The sequence below is a fragment of the Engraulis encrasicolus genome, chromosome 8, assembly GCF_034702125.1.
Source record: "Engraulis encrasicolus isolate BLACKSEA-1 chromosome 8, IST_EnEncr_1.0, whole genome shotgun sequence".
Classification (NCBI taxonomy): Eukaryota; Metazoa; Chordata; class Actinopteri; order Clupeiformes; family Engraulidae; genus Engraulis; species Engraulis encrasicolus.
Genome location: NC_085864.1, coordinates 45,668,086 through 45,690,234, shown reverse-complemented (window position 1 = coordinate 45,690,234; position 22,149 = coordinate 45,668,086). Strand labels below are relative to the sequence as shown.

At 41.5% G+C, this 22,149-nt stretch overlaps 1 protein-coding gene across 2 annotated transcripts; it reads left to right on the top strand.

Moving 5' to 3' along the window:
• The first annotated feature begins 1,207 nt into the window (after positions 1-1,207).
• On the top strand, positions 1,208-11,909 carry sirt2 (sirtuin 2 (silent mating type information regulation 2, homolog) 2 (S. cerevisiae)). Of its 2 annotated transcripts, XM_063204510.1 has the most exons (16): positions 1,208-1,415; positions 1,603-1,646; positions 2,210-2,261; positions 4,008-4,118; positions 4,354-4,395; positions 4,525-4,631; positions 5,101-5,157; positions 5,665-5,733; positions 5,952-6,081; positions 6,980-7,039; positions 7,224-7,279; positions 9,291-9,367; positions 10,005-10,056; positions 10,514-10,581; positions 10,930-10,996; positions 11,613-11,909. In XM_063204510.1, the coding sequence occupies exons 1-16, from the start codon at positions 1,400-1,402 to the stop codon at positions 11,775-11,777; spliced, it is 1,173 nt and encodes a 390-aa protein (XP_063060580.1). In that variant the 5' UTR covers positions 1,208-1,399; the 3' UTR covers positions 11,778-11,909. The 2 variants fall into 2 exon arrangements, with proteins under 2 accessions (XP_063060580.1, XP_063060581.1); XM_063204511.1 differs by lacking the exon at positions 1,603-1,646 and having other exon boundaries at positions 1,292-1,415.
• Positions 11,910-22,149: the final 10,240 nt, after the last annotated feature.

The window sequence follows — 22,149 nt, the reverse complement described above, 5'->3', positions numbered from 1 at the left end:
TTCCCTGTCCTTTCCATTTTCTAGCTTCAACTGGAGATGGGGGGGCGCTTAAGTAAGGTGAATCAAACAATCAAACAAAATAATATGAAAATGCGCCCCATAATTTTGGATACCTGGGCTACATTTCCCAATAGTCACAATCTCAAATACATGGTCTCTTTTGTTACTCAGGCAAAAACAATCCCGTGCTATTATTTGGTAGTATATATTACGTTATGCAATTGTATATGTAGTATCTATTTCACACTTTTAGATGTACTAGGCATAGAGTTCATTAGATAAGATGTAGCTACAAATTTTAGCAATGCAGATTCTCACGAGATGTTTGCACATGAAGCTAAAAAGTTCACAAGCCATTGTTTAGAAAACAAACTATTTAGGACAAAATAAACCACAATACATCAACGCTCACGATCGTACACCTTAAATATAAATAATAATATGACAAACGTACGATAAACACATTGCATTTCGGATGAGTGATACTCACCCGCCATGTTGTTTTTAAATGTACAGTATATCCGGGCGAATGCCAGGTACGAGAAATGAACCAATCAAAAGCTGCGTGTAGTTATACGCGAAAAGGCTGAATTGCTGAAAATGGGACGCCAATAACCATACACATTATGCGTGCATATATACGCGTTTTAATGAGAACAGGCTGTGCAATTTGGGCGACCGTATTGCTTAATCCAGAAATATTACAACGGATATATAACAGCATAGCGTCACTTTCATCGTTTAAATAGCACAATTCGCGGTTCTTCCTCGAGACCCCTTTGAATTTATGCACCTCTTGTTACTCTTGTTTTGACAATTGACTAACTTTTGGCCCGTTGTGCTAGACTAGCTGTTTTCCGGTTGTAGCGTTCTAGAGTTGCGCTATCCCCGTTGATCTCCGTGTTCCACTTTTACACAAATATGGCTGCTCCAGCAGCCTTCCAGGCGCAGAAAGCCATTGACATAGTTCCAAAACCGTTCCAGGAAGTGAGCTTCGAACACAGAAAGGGTAGTTAATGTACATTTTCTAAAATCAATTACATTCATTTTTACTGAATCATTAACTGTTATATAGCAGTTCTATGTTGTCTATGCGAAAAGGACGCCTCTGCGTAGAATTATTTCAATCTACGTGATCATGTCACAAACTGACTTCTTCTACCCCTATTGTCACAACTCTGCATTCCATGGTTCTGGGCTGGTTTACTTTGGGCTGCTGACACAGTCTGTTGTTCTAATCTCGTTTCTCAGTCGCACACTGTCTGCAAACATCTTAACTCGATGTAGCAAGTAGCGCATATCGCAACACTGTAAACATAAGCGAATCTAGTTTATACGTGACTTCCACAGAAAGGGAATCACATCTTTGTTTCCGTGGTGGTGCAGCTAAATCGAATAGATGTCTGACGCTCAAGGTAACCACATACAGCGTGATGTTAGGTGCAAAAGAGAATCAGTGGTTGCTGTCAGGCTAGGGAGCTAGCTCCTTATCACCCTGTCAACTAAGTAATGCAATATAACACGTATTATTTGCTATGTCATTTGGGGAAACGATGATCACAAATAAAATGAATTTGTTTTATTATTTATTCTGATTTTTAGAAGTCACAAAACCAGACGAGGAGAACAAATGCATAGTGGCCGAGGTAAATGAGGAAAGTTGTTTTGCTATGGTTTTGCACGGGAACCTGTCAGGGCAGTGTTTGTTTGGTCTGTCTGTGTTTGTTGGCCTAACTTTGCCGTGAGTGTAATGTCAGTCTGTTGAACAATCCCACCTTTATGAACTATGAACATAATGTCAGTTTACGCATTTGCGGCATAATCTTATTATATAACCTTACCCCTCTGTTTGTGGTCGCAGGCAGAATAGTCCGTCGGTCGTATAGCCTGCTAGTGCTCTGCTGTCTGATGGCCTTGTGGCTGAGCAGCAAAGCTTTAGTATTAGAACTAGTATTTATTTGTGCAATGCAATCACATAACTCCCTGTGTTGGCGTGGTGGTAGGCTATTTTCTATGTGTTGTATCTTGTAGCCCTTTCTTAACCCCCTATGGCACTCTGTTGTATTGTGTCCCATAACATGGTGTAATTTTAGTGTTATTTTAGATGTATTGTGTGTAGTTAATATTGCATAGATTATGTTACATTTTGCTAAATGTATTAAATCATTAAATAAACTTTGTGTGTCTAACCTTTCTCCTAATCTTCAAGGAGGGGTCAGATAGCAGCAGTGACGAGGGTGAAGCATCCGGAGATACAGAAAGTAAGTCTGCCAATAGATTGTTAGTTTATGTATTATTACTGTGCTTACAGTACACCTACACGTGTGAAGTGAAAAGTGAAAGCCCAACTGGGAAACTCCAACTCCCTCTGTTGTTGCGACACAGCACTCCACTGCACACAACGAAACTGCATTTATGCCTCACCCGTGCAAGGGGGCAGCCTCCAATGGCGCCCGAAAGAGAGCAGTACGGTAGGACGGTACCATGCTCAGGGTATATCAGTCATGGAGGAGGATGGGCTAGAGGACTGGTTAACTGGTGGTTCGGGAGTCGAACCGGCAGTCTCAAACCCTAACCGCTTACCCATGACTGCCCTGCACCCTAACCGCTAATGTAGGCTATTATGCAGGTGTTCCAGTTGTTGACAGACACATTTTAGTTGGTTACTGCTACCCATTCTGACACGTCATTGTCTATATTTTGGGAGTGGCAAGGAGTTCCCAAACGTAACCATGCCAAGGCCCCCCATATACCGGAAGATGCCAGCCAAGCCCCCCTGATATGGGGCTTGCCACGCTATTTTTTCTTGTACTGTGCACCCACTTTCACAACTCGACAGAGTTGGTGCATTCCTAAACCCATTCAAGTACTACCACAAACATAATGACAACACGGTCACAGTGTATCCTCCATCAGTCTACCCCAGAGGTGGGCCATTGTTTTGGCCCCAAGGGCCACATTGGGTTTAGAGTATTGGTGGAAGGGCCAGATGTTGCAGGCAATTTGTCTGTCAATAATAAGTAATAGTTTATGCTGTATCTGTTAAAAGTTATCTGTCTTGTAAATGCTTTGCAAGCCAGATAAAATGGCCCAGCCTCAGTTATCCCACCTCTGGTCTTCTCTTTTCATATCATGCCCAAACAGCCGGTAGGGCATGAACATGTAGTCTAAGGCCTCTAAAGGCTTATAGTAGTCTTGGTCTGTGAGGTTTGTAGCTTTATTTTTTGTTCATTTTAATTCTCTTATTATTCAATCTATTTAGTTTTTAATTGGTTTTGCAATACTTTTCCAGCCCACTTGCCGTGCTCCCCTTGCAGCCCACCAGGGGTCCCCAGCCCCCACTTTGAAAACCACTGTAATTTACAGTCAGCCCATGTGCATCTCTTGCCAATTGTGTGTTCTGGGAAGTTGAAAATGTCTAAACTGGCGCAATGGACTTGATTGATTGTTCATATAGGCAATGTGGTGTCAAAAGTACAGGCCAAAAGAAATTAAACGGAAAGGACCCAGCCTCTGATTTTGATTTTTTTTTTATGTACCGGTATATGTTTATTGGTCAAACACAATTACAAAATGTTAATGTCTTTTTTTCCCCTTGCACGCATACACAGCTACACAAAGGGAGACCAGAAACAGAAGCCGTATACCACATACGGCACAGCAAAGTATATAAGACATCACAAAATTATTCATGTTTGAAAAAAAATGAAATGTTTGAAAAAATAGTCCAGCTAAAAGCAATTGTAGTAGAGTCACAGCCCTTTTAGAATAGCCTCTTCACTCCCTGTCTGTGTACTGGCTTTTTAGCTGTAGTTTCACATGGAGACAGTGAGCGCCGTGAGTGGAGTTTCTGTTCCTAGACTTTCTGTGGTAGAGTAGAAATGCACAGTGACCTTGCCGTGAGTGGAGCTTCTGTTCCTAGAGTAGTGTAACTTTATTGATCCCGGGAGGGAAATTAAGGAATGTAATGAAATGTGAATGTAATGTCTCCTCTATCTGTCCCTCAGTGGATTTCCTGCGCAGCCTGTTTTCCCGAACTCTGGGTCTGGGACCCGGAGAAAAGGTTTTGGACGAGCTGACACTAGAGGGGGTGGCCCGATACATACAAAGTGACAACTGTAAGCTTGTTACAATTTTATGTGTTTAATTTCATGTTTTATGCTTTTGTGTTACTGTATTTGTGTCAGGGACTACAGATGGAAAAATAGCTATTTTTTGGCAATAGGGAGCACAATTTCATTGAGCAACAATTTGAGCAATGCCTACTCTGGCCACTATCCTACACAATGCACCTTTAACTCACTTCCAAACAATTTCCCCTTGAAATAAGGTGTTATATTTCTCCTGTTACAGGCAAGAATATCATCTGCATGGTTGGTGCCGGAATATCGACATGTGAGTAGTCAGTGTCTGCACACGTGTATTTGGGCATAGTTTACAGTAATGAAATATTTACAATTAAACCTTAAAATGCAAATGTATGATGAAATGTAATAAAAGACATCTTGAATCTTGCTTACCTAGCGGCTGGAATCCCAGACTTCCGTTCTCCGGGAACAGGCCTCTATGCCAACCTCCAGAAATACAACCTACCATACCCTGAGGCAATATTCCAGGTCGATTACTTCAAGGTATTCACCTTAAATACCATGTATTTTGGAATCCTATTCATATTAACGTTTTAATGGTGATCTACGCTTTAAAGTTATTAACGTTTCACATTATAAGCACCACTGATCTCCTTAACTTTTGAATGCGAGTGTTTGCCCTGATTAAATAATAAGCTTAGTAAACTGTAGACCTTGTGTGTTTATTAGTTGGCATCCCCAGGTTTATTGTAAGTGTCGTCTAGACATGAAACGTTAATAATTCGTTTAAATATTGATTATGTGTGTATACTGTGTATATTCCTTTCTTTTATTTATTGATTATTTTATTTTTCATTTTTATTTTTGTTTTATTATTGTTATTATTATTATTATTATTATTATTATTATTATTATTAAGTACCATATATTTTGGAATTGTATTCATGTCAATGTTCACATTATGAACACCACTGACCTCTTTTTTTCTGACCTTTATTTATTTTATCCCCAGAAACATCCTGAGCCTTTCTTTGCCTTGGCCAAGGAGCTATACCCTGGACAATTCAAGGTATCAGTAATCAGCATGATATTGCCAGCAGTTTACATGTCAAATCAAACAAACTTTGAAAACTCCCCCATTTTTATTTTGTTATACGTTTCTCAGAATGAAAGCACACCATTTCATGACAGACTTTGATAAAATAGTACAGCCAAATTTGGTTTTGGTTAAACTGAGCATTGTATATTAACCCATTGATGCCTGAAGCACCTGCAAAAAACGTCTGCTGAATGCCTAAGCCCTTGTTGGGAAAATTGCCCTCAGCCTATAAAAAACTAAATATCTTAGCCTCTGACGCACATACAAACATCAAATAAGTTGCATTTAAACCCCAAGACCCTCATCTTGCATTAGAATGTGTTATTTCAGCTGTAAAATACCTATATTTTTATTAAAAGAGCTAAAATCTCAAGTGCCTGAATGCAGCATATATGTGTCTCCAGGCATTAAAGGGTAAACAACACATACGAGTCATCAGGCTAAAATGGGTTAATGTGTGATTCAATTCCTCTGCAGCCCACAGTGTGCCACTACTTCATCAGGATGCTGAGAGACAAGGGGCTACTCAAGCGATGCTACTCCCAGGTGAGGCATCTCGCGTCTTTCACTAATTTAAATTATTTTCTATTTATATCCTTTAATTCAATTGTTCCCACTCCTCACACACACTTTGTCATGCCCATTTCACTGGGGTCTCTTGCCAGTCGAGTTGGCGAGTAATTGCAATTTTATTTTAAATCTGTTTAAAACGTTTTAACCAACTAAAGTCAATTAACAGATTACTTATTTACATCCCTACTAAGAACATTGACACTCTGGAGCGAGTGGCTGGGCTTGGGGACAGTGACCTAGTGGAGGCTCATGGAACCTTCTACACCTCCCACTGTCTCAGCTTCCTCTGTCGGCAGCAGTACTCTCTTGAATGGATGAAAGGTTGGTAACAAACAAGCATGGACTGGACACACGCACATGCATACCAGGGGTGGAACTTAACCCTCTGAGGTCCGAGTGCCCTTCAGAGGGCAATGTGTCTCCAAAAACAAATCTGTAACTCTGTGAGTTTTTGTCATTGAAACATATACAGTAAGTCACACCACTAGAAACCTCAGACCTTCCAGGTCCTAAATATATATATATGAAATGAAAATACTTGAAAATGTCAGGGTGGTGCAAGCAGCCTAAAAGCCTCTGAAAACCCTTAGACCTCAGAGGGTTAAGTTTTTTTCCCCATCAGTCACTGTGGCAGGTAGATTTCAAAATCTACCAGTCACTCGCCGTTTTTACCTGTCAATAATAACAATAGTAGTCGAGATCAGTTCATTATTATTATAATTAATAAAACCATTATTATTGGAATTATTATTATGATTATATATGTATATGTTTGCGTTAGGTTGACCATGTCCTTAACACCAGAAAGGAGGTGAAAGTTTTCTCCTGTCAAAGTGACTGGTGGGTTGAAAAATTTACCGGTCACCACTGAAATTTACCCGTCATTGACAGGTGGACGGGTTCTTATTTCCATCCCTGATGTATACGCATGAGGAGACACCGACACACACACACACACACACACACACACACACACACACACACACACACACACACACACACACACACACACACACACACACACACAGACACTGCTCTTCAGCTCAGTGATGTCATACCTCTGCTCCCATGTCTTCATGAGGGTAGCTGTGACAGGGAGATCGCTAGTTTGAGCCCTGAATGGTGGACTGTGCAGGAAGACCTTGGTTACACATATAAAAACATGTACTGTGTGAATCCTACATAGCAGCAATGACCTGTTTTTGTATCTCACACACAGAGAAGATTTTCTCGGATGACATCCCCTTGTGTGACAAGTGCAGTGGCCTGGTCAAGCCTGGTGAGAAATTTCTCTTTTCTTTTCAGAGTTTTGATACGCGCACACGCACACACACACACACACACACACACACACACATACACACACACACACACACACAAATGAAAGCTTTTGCATTCTCACTTTTTGTCTTCATGCTGGTGTATTTCCTCACTGTTGCTTGTGTCCATGTTCTGCTCTGTAGATATTGTATTCTTTGGTGAAAACCTGCCAAGCCGATTCTTCACTGCCATGGCCACGGTAGAGACCTGAAGCTTGTTTATTATATTATATTTTTTTTATTAATTTAATTTTATATTATTATTATTATTATTATTATTATTATTATTACTATTATTATATGTAATTTTTATTATTTTCAAAAAGATTGCTGCCCGGTCACAAATTTGATCTTTTCAATCTATTGGTTGTGTACATTTGAAGCCATAATAATGAATTCTTAGAAATAGATGGTGGTGGTGAATACACCTGACAAAAGATAACATTTGTGAAGGGGCAGAATCATTTCTGTAAGCAACGAAAAAAAATACAGCTGCTGTCAGCAGGAATTTTGTTGTCATATTTGCTTGGAACTGTCATGGGTTTCTGACTGGAAGTAGTACATTAAGTAGCCGATTAAAGAATTGGAAGACACACACACAGCAGAGAGAGAGGAGGACCAGTCAGATGGAATCACAGTAGAAGTACAGTCAAGGGCTAGGCAGTATTCGTAGAGGTAAGGTAGAAGGCAAGTCAAGGTTACCCGTTAAGGAGATCAAAGACGTAGTCTAAACCAAAGAGGCTTGAGACAAGAGGGCTTACTCACGTCATAACAGCGTAGTAGGAAATGATGGCGAGGGGAGTACGGAAATGTTATTCACTGTGGAACAGGTCATAGGACAGCGTGAATGTCTGTCAGCTGTCCTTAATTACCCCCAGCAATTACTGCTGACCAACAGCTGCCGTTACTTGGCCACAAATTACGGAGTACGAAAATGGCATCCATCTTGGATGGATGACCAATGACCATAAGCAAGGGAGTTAATTTTCCATCCACTCGTGTCCTCAGCAACGCCCCCGTACTACACCGTGGCCAATGCATTCCCCGCCAAGAGATTGTTCTTTCTCTTGAGTTTCTTTGGTCTAAACCGGTCCAGTTTCAGAGGAGTCAGAGGCGCTTGAAGACAGGCAGGTTACTGGTGCTGGTTTGCAGACGGTATAACAAGAGAGCCAGAGCTTTAGGTGCTGTTTCCACGTAGCAGGATGTTTTTTAGCAGGGTATTTTTTTCTCCTGTTGAGGTGTAAACGCAACATGTGGATAAAAATAAATCCTCCATTGTAACAAATGCGTTTCAGCCCCCTAGACAGGATATTTTTTTCTCCTGCTTTTTATACCCGGATTTTAAATATCTGCTACGTGGAAACGGAAGGCCAAAACCAATGCAAAACCAATGCAACCAGGAGAAAAAAATATCCACATATAAAAATATCCAGCTACGTGGAAACAGCACCTTATATGCAAATGGTGGTAATCAGATTGGAGTGCAGGAGTAGACACAGGTGTGGCTAATCAGACCGAGCAGAGACTGGAGCGGCAGATGATGTAAGTCAATTAGTGCTCGTTAACAAGGGCAGAGCGAGAGCTCATGACAGAAGTTTTATCATTCGTTTAATTTTCCATCTAAAACTACAGAAAGCGCATATTTTCATTTACAACTTCCAACATCCCATAATCCGCATATGACAATAAAAATCCTGCTGATTGCATAGCTTCTAACCCATTGATGCCTGAAATATCTGCAAAAGACGCCTGCTACTGTAAATCCCTAAGCCAGTTTTTGGGAAAATGTGCTGTCAGCTTATACAAACCCAAATGTCTCAGCCTCTAAAGCACATAAAAACAGAAAAGCTAAGACCGTCATCTTGCATCTTGCTCTAACATACCATCATTCACTGGCTATAATCTCATATCAATCTATAAAATGCTGTGTCATGCAGCTTCAGCCACTAGGCTCAATGTTGTGCAATGCAGCATCCGGCATGAATGGGTTAAGTTACATATACTAAACAGTAATATTTTTAGTTTACTTATACTTAACTCATAACAACATCTCCAACAAGAAAAAAATACTTTTTTTTAAATGTCGCTTTTGCTCTTTTCCCTGCTGCTCTCGTTCTTTCGCCTTCTCTTTTTGCTCTCTACCTTCTCTCTCTCTCTCTCTCTCTCTGTCCATTCCTGTCTTTCTCTTCGTCTTCGTGTCTTCTCTCTCAGGACTTCCCTCGTTGTGATCTGCTCATCATCATGGGTACCTCTCTGCAGGTGCAGCCCTTTGCATCCTTGGTGGGCAGGTAAGTCCGTTACAGTGTATCCCACCATGAACTGATTACTGCACGGGCCTACCGGGACCCTATACGTATGAATGGCCACCTGGGTACTTTGCTTGTGAATGTGCGTTACGCTCCTTTATGGGTGAAAACAAACCGAATGTCTCATCAACTTACATGCTACATTGACTTGTCTAAATTAACACAATCCATGCTTCAGCCACGGCTGTTTGGCTCTATTATTTGAACAGCCGGCAACACAACACATTTTCGGCATGTTGAGCGTGAACAACACTAGTCTACAGGTCCTTGTCTTTTGTTCATTCTTTCCCAACACCACCAATTGACTTGCGGTGGCTTACCTCCACGTTTTCCCCCAAAAAAGGGCATAACCCACATGTCACATGTCACACCGTTCATGCGTATAGCCCAAGCCTCTGTATTTCAGTTCTCGTATTGCATTAAAATCACACTTTTAACAATAATATTTTCATTTTTTGTCCTCAAAGGACTCACACATGTGCACACACACACACCTTTCATTTATTTATCTTTTGAGGAGACAAAACAGAAAGAAATTTGCTCTTTTATTCACCTATAATGAAATGTCATAAAATAAATCTTGTATCTTGAATCTTAACATTTTTTATATTTCATTCAGAGTCCCTAAGAACACTCCTAGACTCCTCATAAACATGGAGAAATCAGGGGAGGTGAGTTGTCTAGTGATTTAAGCTTCTATGGTTTTAGTTCTTAGTTACTTAGTTTGTGTGTGTGTGTGTGTGTGTGTGTGTGTGTGTGTGTGTGCGTGTGTGCGTGTGTGCGTGTGTGTGTGTGTGTGTGTGTGTGTGTGTGTGTGTGTGTGTGTGTGTGTGTGTGTGTGTGTGTGTGTGTGTGTGTGTGTGTGTGCTGTGTGCTGTGTGTGTACTCTTTATTAATTTAAAACCAACAAAAAAACAAACCCCTCTTTGCAACTGCACTTGTTGTTCTGTATATTTCCTGTGCACTTTGTATTTGCTTGTGATGTTGGCTTGATTATGTCCTCTTTTGAAAGTCGCTTTGGTTATAAAGTGTCTGCCAAATGCAAGGTAATGTAATACTACACCACCCCATCGCCTAACCAACTGTGTTTTACTCCCTGCCTGTCTCTCAAACTTGCCTCTTGTGCAGGGTGACTTCTTGAGTGGGATGCTTGGATTAGGGGGAGGAATGGATTTCGACTCAGACAAAGCTTACAGGTAGGACAAAAAATGTACTAAAATGCTGATTCCACATAGCCGGATATTTTTGTAAACACAGCTGTTTTAGTCTATTGCTTCCATGTATAGGGAGGTTTAAAATCCGCATTTCAAAAATCCAGATTTACAAATATTCAATTGAGGGGACTAAAACACACCTGGTTTTTTTTTATCCACATTTTTTTTTTTTACAACAACCTCTTGCAAAAAACATAGCTATGAACAATGATGCACTATGAACCAACAAGCTCATTTTGAAATGTGTGAACTGAACTTTTACCTAGCTCCTGTAGACAATGAACTTTCCCAACACTGTTCTACAACTGAGTTTTCAATCTCCTCCTCCAGGGATGTAGCTCATATCAGCACCTGTGATGATGGCTGCCTTGCTCTCGCTGACCTCCTAGGATGGAAGGTAACCCAAGAACCACTTCCCTTTAAAGTGATACTGTGCCATTTTTGGAAATAGGTGATATGTTAACTCCCCTTGAGTTAAATAATTCGTTTTTTTCCTTTCTCCTGTACTTCCAGTAGTTCTCTGAGTATGGCAGTGCAAATTTTACCTCCAAGCTAGCAATTAACACTGAATCCTATGATTAAGTACTTTTATTTAATTTAACATTCATTTGCTCACAAAATATCCACGGAAGTAATTGAAACTTAAAAAAATTGCTGCATCGATTCTGGAACTTACCGCATTGAATCAGGTTGTCCATGCTCCGCATTGGATTGGATCGTCCGAATCGATCATTGTTGACACCACTACAAACGAGTGCCCCACCATTAAGCCATGGCAGGGCCCAAAAGACAATTTTCTGTTAGGTGTGTAACAGACAGTAAAGTTTCATCCCATCTTGTGTTTACATATCTTATCCTATCGCAAACGCCATTACACGCTGAAGAAGGGCTCTGCCCAAAACGTTTTTTTGTGGGATTCAGCACCCGGTTAAGAACTGTTAAAATTAGCCTATTTAGGCGACAGTGTGAGCGTGTCTTCTCCACTTTTTGATGCATATCTTATCTACCTGTAGGAGGAGCTACAGGAGCTGGTGAAGCAGGAGCATGCGGTGATTGACAGCAAAAACAAGAAGGAGAAAGCTGAATCGGAGAAAGCTGCATCAGGACAGCAGAGTTCATCAGGGGCCACGGGTAACACAGATCCCGCGGAGGGAGCTGAGAAAAACAAAAAAGACTAGTTAGTGAAAAGTGGAAACTCAGAGTGGACAGAGATCAGTTGTTGTTGCAATGAAGTGAACATACGTAATTTCTCACCTTTTTATGTTCCTCTTCCTGCTTTCTTTGTTGGGTAACACTTTACTTGACGCTGGTGTCATAAGCATGTCATTACAGTGTCATAATAGTGTCATGACACAGTCATAGATAAGTCATAAACATTATGTCCATGTCATCAACATTTTATGACTGTTGGCCTTAAGTAACATTCGGTTATGGCAAAGACAACCTTGGGTCAACCTTGGACATGATGTTTATGACGTGTGCATAACTGTGCCATGACACTATTATGACACTGTAATGACATGCTTATGACACCGGCGTCAAGTGACGTGTTACCCTTTGTTGCTGCTTGAAGAGTATAATGTACTAGTTCTCTAACACGGACAGCTTGACAAACGTGTACTAGTGCAGTGGTTTTCAAAGTGGGGGCCGGGCGGGGACCCCTGGGGGGCCGCAAGGCGATGCAATCAAGGGGGGGCCCTAGCAAGTTGGAAGGAAAAGTATAGCAAAAACAAAGTAACTAATAATTGAATAAATTCAGTAACTAATGTACACCAAAGTAAACAAAAGAAGCAACATTCGTCCATTAGTTAAGAACTGCATTATAATAACCTATTGCATCACTACCATTATCGTTATTTTATATATCCCAGTGGAGCAATTACTCACAGACCTAGACTATGGTTGTGAATGGGGGTGTGGTGAAGAACATAGAAAAACACAGAAAAACATTGTGTGGCACCATTCATGTAAGGGGGCCTTGGCTGGGATCTACCAGTATATGGGGGGCCTTGTCATGGTTAAGTTTGAGAATCCCCAATATGTTGTACCTAGTTGACACGCACAGCTGGGTAAAGGGGTGTGTGGCACAGCGACTGAGATGCTGAATAATACATGTTTATGATCATGTAGGGCAAGACGAGGCAAAGAAGTTTCATATGTCATACACAAAGAAAGGTCAAGTCAGAATGCACAAACGTGTGCAATAGCAACCTATAGCATGGTAGTATGAGTAACCATGTTTCGCAAGAAAATGTTTAAAGCAACATAGCCAACATTCATGAAATGCCTATTCCTGAGAAATTGAATAGTTGATGGAATGGGCATGTTAAAGAATACTGTAATAGTGTGGATTACAATTGGTAAGATATATCATGTCATGAGAGAAAGATGTCATTCCTGTATCTATCTACACACTGTGATATCTCTCAGAAAAGCCGAAAGAAGACTGGGCCCTGCTTTGTGTAGCATACTTTTGTTATATTTGCACTTAATTTATTATTAAGACATGCAGAAAATGGTTTGACTGCTATGGTTAATGTCTTTAAAAATCAAGAGTTTTAAACTTTATTTTTTTTTCTGTTGTCAGCCTTTAGTCTAGCGGTAACATTCCTTTTTTTTCAATTTTGAGAAAAGGTGCAACAAGTTTTTGTGTTTACTAGATGAGTGAAACTCGGGAGGTATTTGTGATGGGGAGTATAACAGTGGAAAACAGCACTAGGCCATTGATATTCTTGTCTATGATCAAGAGAGTGTTTTCCAATTGCATTAGCGTAGTAGTGGTTCCCAAACTGGGGGTCGGGGCCCCTCGTGGGCCGTGTGAAGGTACTGCTGTGGGGGGGGGGGGGGGGGGGGGGGGGGGAGGGGTCGCGGCCAGACGGGACATTGTATTTTTTTTACAAAAAAACCTTGAAATCCACAGGTTAACGCCTAACATAATTCCATAAACTGGTTAGTAAGAGTATTCACTTGCATGGTTAGTAGAGGTTTGCTTCTCCTTTGAATTTCTAGCAATATTAGCAGGCAAACTAATTATTGGGGGGCATTGATAGGTCATGATAGTATTCTTCAGTCCAAAATGGGATCCCCACAGAAAAAGTTTGGGAACCACTACACATTAGCGGAGCTTGGCTTCTGGAGTTAATCGTGAATCTGAAGTTGAACGTCTTTCACCCTCTCTCATTAGCAATGTTATGGGCAAGTGTGGAATCAGCTTCTAGGATGCTTTTGTTCCTTGTCAATATTTGTCAATATTATTCGTAATATATGCAAGCCAAAATAAAATTTGCATTTAAATCATCTGTACAGTTCCATGGTTGACTGGAGCCTTTTTTCTGTATGTGTCAGGACATGCAAGCAAAAACACAGAAACTATATTTCTCAAGTGGTGGGTGTTGAACATAGAGTAAGGGCCTCTGCACACCGCCACTTCTGCCAAAGTGTGGTGCACTGCTCTGCCAATGTTCGATTCCACTGTTTTATATAGACCTGTTCAGAGCCTACGTCCTCATGAATGCGTGCGCATTGTGGACTCTAACACACCAGAGATATTATAAGGATATTACGAGAGACTCCACTTTTCTGGGTGGTACTGCACTCCATTCAGAAAGAACGGGCTGCTGCGCTCAGAGCCGCATCTCGACAGCGGCCACTAGGGGAACTGCAGGTATGGGTGAAATTGGGAGTGGTGGTTCTGTATACTGGGTGACAGTGCAGACACTAAAGAGAGAAAAACTGCCGTTCTGAAGCGTGTACGTTGATAAAAATATAGAGATTCTGAAAAGTACACTTGTTATGCTATTTTGAGAGGGAAGAGGCTGTTCCAGAAGCATAGGAGATGTTTGTTGTTACAAGACATTAAACTACTGACTGGACTGATGACATCGCCAGGAATACCCGTGTCCGTTGTGCCCATTGCATATCTGAGGTTTGCGCGAGCATCCATTATCTTATTTCGGAAAAAACACCTGTCGTCTCTGTACAAGTGAACGGAGCATGGACGCTTTTGAGGCAGCGGTGCGTCATACCTGTTTACAAACTCTAAAGGGGTCTATACAACACCACACACTGGCGCAGATGTCCGCGGATGTCTGGATATCTGCGCCGGTGTGCGGGGTTGTATTGAAAACAGTGGAATCGAACATAGAGCTCGAAAGTGACGTCACTTCCCCCGATTTCATGGGACCTCAACGGCGTTTTTAGCCGAAAATCGTAGCATGTAATCCAATGGCGGTATTAAAATGATATTTCGATCCCCTTCGAGTTGTGCCACGAGCTCCATATATGTTGTTTCTGATATTTTTGCTTAATTTTTCGTACGAACCCCCAAACTTTTTAGAAAGCTGTGTTTCTTCACATTTTTCATGCCGACGGCCTCGGAACAAAACATTGACACTTCTGCATGAGTAATCTTTATCTAGCCTCTTAAACAGCATATTTGTAGCCCAGCGCATATCATGACTGAGATCAGAAGATATTTACTCTCTACCATGTTGTTAGATGGTCAGCTTAGGTCCTGTGAAACGCGGAACTAAGGGGCGGGACTTTCGAGCTCTATTGGCAGAGCAGTGCTCCGCACTTTGGCAGAACCACAGGTGTGCAGAGGCCCTCAGGCAGAGAAGTAACCTGACTCTTAACCAGATGAATACATAGGGGCTTAAAAGTAGAAGTATGTGAAGCTTTTGGAATGACTTGAATTGCAAGAATTGGGCATACATGTGATCTCATCTTCATGTAAGTCACAATAGTAGATAAACACATTCTGCTCTAATACTGTTAACAACACAAATTAATAATTCTTGAGAAAGTGGCTAAAACAGGTTGTAATGTTGAAAGAAAACCCCCAAGTGAATTACAAAACAAATGTTCTTGAGCCAATCTTCCAGTGATAACATTGGAATGGAACATTGGATGATGAATAAATTAATTAATATAATATGGCCTGTTTCAAGGTAGCCCCTTGCCAGACACCGTCCCGCCACTGGGAAGTTGTAGTAGTCACTGAAAAATGTAACTGCCATAGTACTACACCACTATGACAGTGCACAGGCCCTTTAGTACAGTACGACTTGAGGGGTAGTGTCTTACATTCATGCGCAAAGCAGTGTTTCAAAACATTTTAGTAATTAGAAGCATTAACAGGTTTTAATTAATGAAATCAAAAGCTTTTTTTTTGTTTTGTTACTTTTTTATGTCAGCCCACAAGTTTTCTATGGGATTACGGTCTGGGAATTGTGTTGGCCACTGCATTATTTGGAGGATGTTGGTCTGCAATCATGATTTTGCTCGCTTGCTGGTGTGTTTGGGGTCATTGTCCAGCATCCTGATATACTCAAATTGATCCTGCAAATTCGTCACCTTTTGGTGACAGTCACCTTTTTCCCGGCCAATTAGGTCATTCACGTGAATTATGTAGAACCGGGCAGTTTTTTTTTTTTTAGGGGTTTTTTTTTTGGGGGGGGGTCACCATAAAGAACACTAGAATATTGGAAAAATGTTGACTGGTTGTCTGATATCTACTGCAACACTCAGGTGGAATGGTCAGATTTTGGCGTCAGCAGCATGAAAACATAGGTAAACCCTGCCTTACATCAATGTTTCAGACTGGAGATATAATGGAATAAGCATATTTTCTTGGCACTATTTGGGCCAATAAGTACCAATTTATCTTTGTTTGAATGCCACAGCCTACTCGAGTAGGCAGTGCAGGCAATTCTGAAGGGAAAAGGGTCCAACCCAGCATTAGAGAGGTGTTCCTAATGAAGAGGCTGGTGAGTGTAGTTAATAGATTATGGTTGTTCAGTGCTTTGTAGAGCAAGAGAATCTGGTGAAAAACTATTTGCCTCATATCTTTTACTGGTGTGGTGTAGGCTATGTAAGCTGAAGTTGCCTCTCTGATGGGCCCGCCGGCGGCTCCGTTGCTTTGCCATGGTGCTGCGCTGCGTCGATTACAATTGACGAGTTTGCAGGTCTGGTCAGAAGCCATATTGTAATGGAATATGTTTATAGAACTTGGAGAAATGACTTGCAACCTTTGGGGGCCTTTCCAACTTTCCAACTTTCCAACTGCTTTGGTTTGTATTGATGCCCATCCTGCAGCACTGCGTAATCCACCATCTGAAGAGTCCATCATAAACTTGAAACACTCACAACCAGAGTGTAATATTGCACTGTTAAAACAGAGCAGTCAATTCATTCATCTAAACTAAAGTGACACTCAAAACTTGTCGCATACTTCTGCATTCACACGACACGGCAACCGTTCAGATCACTGACACCACAAGTGCATTTCCTGTTGTCAAAAGATTGTCACCTATTTCCTGTAAATGGGCAGCCTCTGTCTGAATTTAGCTGCTCACTCACCGCAGCCTTTTCTTCTAACCTAGACCTTAAGGTACACATAGTAGAGCAGAATGGGCAGCCTACCACCACAACTACAGTGTCAAGACCTGCTTATTACAGGTCTAATTTGTCTCTGTTTAATTTTCCAAATACTGTACCGTATGTAAATACTAGCAGCCTTATGAACTACTTTTAAAAAACTTGTGTGAATTTGGCTTGAAAATGTTGTAATAACAATGTGTTGTTTTTTGTGCTGTGTAAGTTCTTCATGATCGCCAAATGTAAGGGGTGGTTTTGCAGAGAGACATCTTTCGTTTTAACGTGGAACAAAGCAACACAAGAGCTTCCCATATGAAGATAACTGACAACTGTCAGAGCCATGGAAGATAAGACTTCTGCAAATCCCACTGACTTCAGTTTTATACAACAATGACAATTCATGGAGCCTTTGACACACATACAGCTATTGGAATAGTTCCAAAATAGTTCCAGGAAGTGAGCGTCGAACACAGAGAGGGCAGTAAGGGTAAGTGTGATTCACCTTAATTCATTTTATGTCATCTTTGCTTGTTGTATAGTGGTTAAGTAGTGGTTCTGTGTTAGTCTCTAGCGAAAAAGAAAGCCAGTACTTTTTCTATTTGAATCTACGTGAATCATGTCACCAACCGACTTCCTGTACCCTGGTTGTCTCAACTCTGACTTCCATGAGTCTGACAACTGCCATTACCTAGTTGCACCACATGTCAGAGAGAGAGAGAGAGAGAGAGAGTGAGAGAATGAGTTAGAGAGAGAGAGAGCGATAACGTCTATCGGAGACCTGCAGAAGACCAATATAGGAAGCAGTGGCTCGCAGCTCTTGAGAAATCGGTGAAAATTGTGAGAGCAAAAAAGAGGGCGAGGAACTGAAATGACATGACCACAACTGACTGAGAAGTTTAAGATCGCCTTAAAATCATGAATATTCAAAGTTGATGATGAAAAAAACCCGGTGTTTACAGTAACAAGTAAGTTGTACATTTTTTAAAAATCTTGTCTTGTTACACATTGACTTATCTTGTTCCCTGTCTTGGTCAATGCAGATTTTAATCTCCAGCTGCTTGTAGAGTAAAGTAGAATATTTTATTTTGTATTAATCCCGAAGGAAATTAAGGTGTCTCTCAGGTTACATAAATACACAAATACAAAACATACTGTACACAAAGACCTTATACACATAATTGTACTTTACAGTAAAGTTATTGCACACTCTTGAGTACCACCACACATGCCCTCTCTCTCTCACACACATACACACATGCTCTCTCTCTACTGTATATCTGAAAGTGGTAGTGGTTCTAGTGCTTTGCAGTCTTGCATGTAACTGACTGGAAATATGTCCCGGCAAAACAATCAAACCAAGTCGTCCACTGTATGCAGAGTGTTTGGTTTTCTAACAGTACATAATATATTTCAAATCAGGGTGTGGATTTGTCAGAAAAACAGAAGGGGGATATGTTTAAGATTTTAAGCAATATCAATGGAATTACATTAAAGTGTGATTAAAATCATGTATGGGGATATCACACACACACACACACACACACACACACACACACACACACACACACACACACACACACACACACACACACCGGCCACTTTATGCGGCACAGACATCCAAGTGCTCATTGACGCAAATTTATAACCAGCAGATCACTTTCCACCAGTGCATTTAGGGCGGAATTCTCCCGTCTCCACTTAAGTCGGTTTTACGCACGCATATTTTACGCGGTCTTATCTTGCGCGTATTCTCCCCTCTGGAACGTCGCCACACCCCTCGCGCTTAACTCAGAAAAACAGCGCGTAGCCCAACATAGGCGTGATATATGCTAAATGGGGGGACGAGTCTCCGCCAAGTTCATCAGTTGTGGCTACAAGGAAACTATGGAGCATGGATTTTCAGATCAACCATGTGAAAACCTCGGCAGTCCATTGAGATCCAACACTGAACTTTAACTTTGAATTTAAAACCACGTGCCAAATGTCCTCTTGCAAAAGCATCTCAAAATCTAACCTCAGCTCATTTTCAGGAACACAAGGCGAGTAGTGGAGGTGAGATATCGAGATGGAAACGCAATGTGTACCTTTGGCGGGAACTCCGCTGAGCGTTATGGTGCGCAACAGGTTGATTGAAATAATAAACATGATGAAACGTTTTGTTAAAAATGGAGTTTGGCGTGTTGCCTGGACAATTCCGGATTGATTTAAAATGCTGATCATTCCCACAGCTAATTCCCACAGTAACAAACACATTGTATTTGCTGACTTTTAAAAGTGCTTCTCCGCTTCTCTGTACAGCAACGTGACTTTAATATCATTGGAAATATGTGGATCTCAGCTGTCCGTCAGCATATTATACTTAGGCTACATGCATGAAGAATGAAAAAGGAAATCAATCATCATGAAAAAAACGGAGACTTTATATTCTGTCGCAGACATGGGAATTATTTGGACATGGGCATGCGATGCCAGGCCAGGACTTAAACGCGCAGCTGATGGGGTGTAATAGAGACCAGAAGCGAAATGCCAAAGACATGCTCTGATATGTAGGCCTACCCTTTTACGTTTAGCTGTAATGACATTCAGGAAATATTTTCTGCCTTACAATAACAGATAGGACAACATGTAGCCTACCTCAGTAGGTGGTGGTTTTGTATGTCGGGCATCAGTTCAGAAAGTTTAATAGGCTACGTGCACATATGCACGAGTGCCAATAAATCACAAAAGTGGAGGAGTTGCAATAAAAAAAACATTTAGCCTACTTAACGTCGTGGCTACAACATAGTAAAATGGTGACGGTTGTTTTTTTGAATAGGCATACTTTGGCTGTTAGGACGACTGGAACAGCGGTCTTTAGTCTGACGTGCCTTGTCAACTTACTTGCGCATGGTGCAACGAGGTGTTTTTGGTTTTACCGTCCGTGGGGACAACATGATGATCCTCATACTGATGAATTAATTGCCTGCTTTTGTTTGTAAGTTCACCGATATGAGAACATGCTCTGGACAGCTGGTCATATTTTGTCACAATTAATGTAGGATGTTTATATGGAACTGTGAATGAATTTCGATTTGGACTCACGCTGACGGTAAGGAACATCAACAAAGCATAGCCTACCGTGTAACATGTTCAAAATGCGAGCCAAGCGAGCATCAAATGCAATATTACATTTTACCTCATAGTGGCGCTTGACCTTACTACAGCCCTTTGGTGCGCGTAAAGGCAAACCCGCGTAAGTGGACGGGAGAATCCGCTTAGGATCGATTAACATGGGAAACTCCCTGATTTTGGCCTGGCCCCACCCAAAGTGCGCAACTGAAGAAATCGCGCGTAAGCCCCGCTTACTCACTGGCTTGAGTAAGCTCGGAGGCGCTGTTGCGCACTTTTTTTGACTTAAGCGGGTGGGAGAATTCCGCCCTTAGACATGTAGACATGGCCGAGATAATCTGCTGCCGTTCAAGCCAAGCATGGGGAAGACAGGTGATGAAAAGGAAGAAAGGAGTCGCACACTGGAGCTGAATGCAAAATCAAAAACTGTATTAAACAAAGCCGAAAAAAGTAAACAAAACCGACAGACACTGATGGGAACTGGGAACACTGATGATGGGCTAGACCCGAAGCGTTTGTCCCTTGTCTGTCGGTTTTGTTTACTTTTTTCGGCTTTGTTTAATACAGTTTTTGATTTTGCATTCAGCTCCAGTGTGCGACTCCTGTCTTCCTTTTCATTATACTGCTCTTGGAATTACGCACTGAGCGAAACGCTCAGGATAAGACATTGGTGCGGACGCCACCCCACCATTACTATGAAGACGGGTGATGTACATGATGCTTTGGTGCTTTGTTCATGATGTGGTTGTTGGTGCCAGATCAAGTAACCACTTTTTATAACCAAGGGACAGTATGCAGAGGAGAATCTCAGGCAGGGCCACCGATAGGGGGGAACAAACGGATATTTTGCCCCGGGCCTATGGAGATATATAGGGGGCCCAGAATTGGGTCCCCATTACATTTTATTTATTGGGTTGGGGGCCCTTTCAGATGACTTTGTCCTGTGCCCAGCAAAAGCTGTCAGCGGCCCTGATCGATCTCAGGACGCAACACACATGTATGTCGAAAGTTGAGGCAGATAGGCTGTGGCAGCAGGGGACCACGCTGGGTGCAACTCCTGTCAGCTAAGAACAGGAACCTGAGTGTACAGAAGGTCACACAAGCTCACCAAAATTGGGCAAAAGAAGGTTGGAAAAAACATTGCTGTATCTGGTGTGATGAGGCTAGATAGATGTTGTGACTTTCTAGGTCGTCCTCAGACGGGCCTTCCATCGTTGCTTCCAATCATCCCGATTCTCCATACATCTTTTCAATTCACTGGTACTCTGGGTTCCTGCGTCCTTCTTAAAGGGACACTGTGTGAGATTTTTAGTTGTTTATTTCCAGTATTCATGCTGCCTATTTCCTAATGTTACCTTTTTCATGAATACCTTCCACCACCATCAAATTCTAAGTATTCATTATGACTGGAAAAATTGCACTTTTCATACATGAAAAGGGGGATCTTCTCCATGGTCCGCCATTTTGAATTTCCAAAAACAGCCATTTTTAGCTGCAAAAATGACTCTACTTGGACCATACTAGAAAATATTTGTTTATTACTTAGTAAACTTTCATGTAAAGATCAAATTTGGCAATAGGCAGCCCAGTTTCAATAAGCAGCATAGTTGTAGTACCCTTTTTGACCATTTCCTGCACAGTGTCCTTTTAAATATGTCCACATATGTTAGTGTGGGGCGTCCTCTTGACCGGCACCCATGCGACAGTTCCCACAGCACCAGTTTGCTGGCTGGCAGTTCTTGGTGCCTTTGGCAGTGTCCTGCAAGTCTCATTTTCCTTACAGCAATTTTCTCGCTCACCCTTGGTATTCCCTCATACAGGATTTTGTTAGTTACATGTGTTGTGCACTGTCGCTGATGTTAAGCACTGCTCGCAGCATCCTGACACTTGGATGGTAAGGGTCAGAATTTGGTGTCAACACCATAAGAACATGGATTGACCCTGTCTTGTACCAACAGTTCGTGCTTGGTGTTGGGGATGTTTTCTTTGCTAATTAGTACCAATTGAGCAATATGTACTGTATATACATGTACATATATATTACATGAATTACATTATATAAAT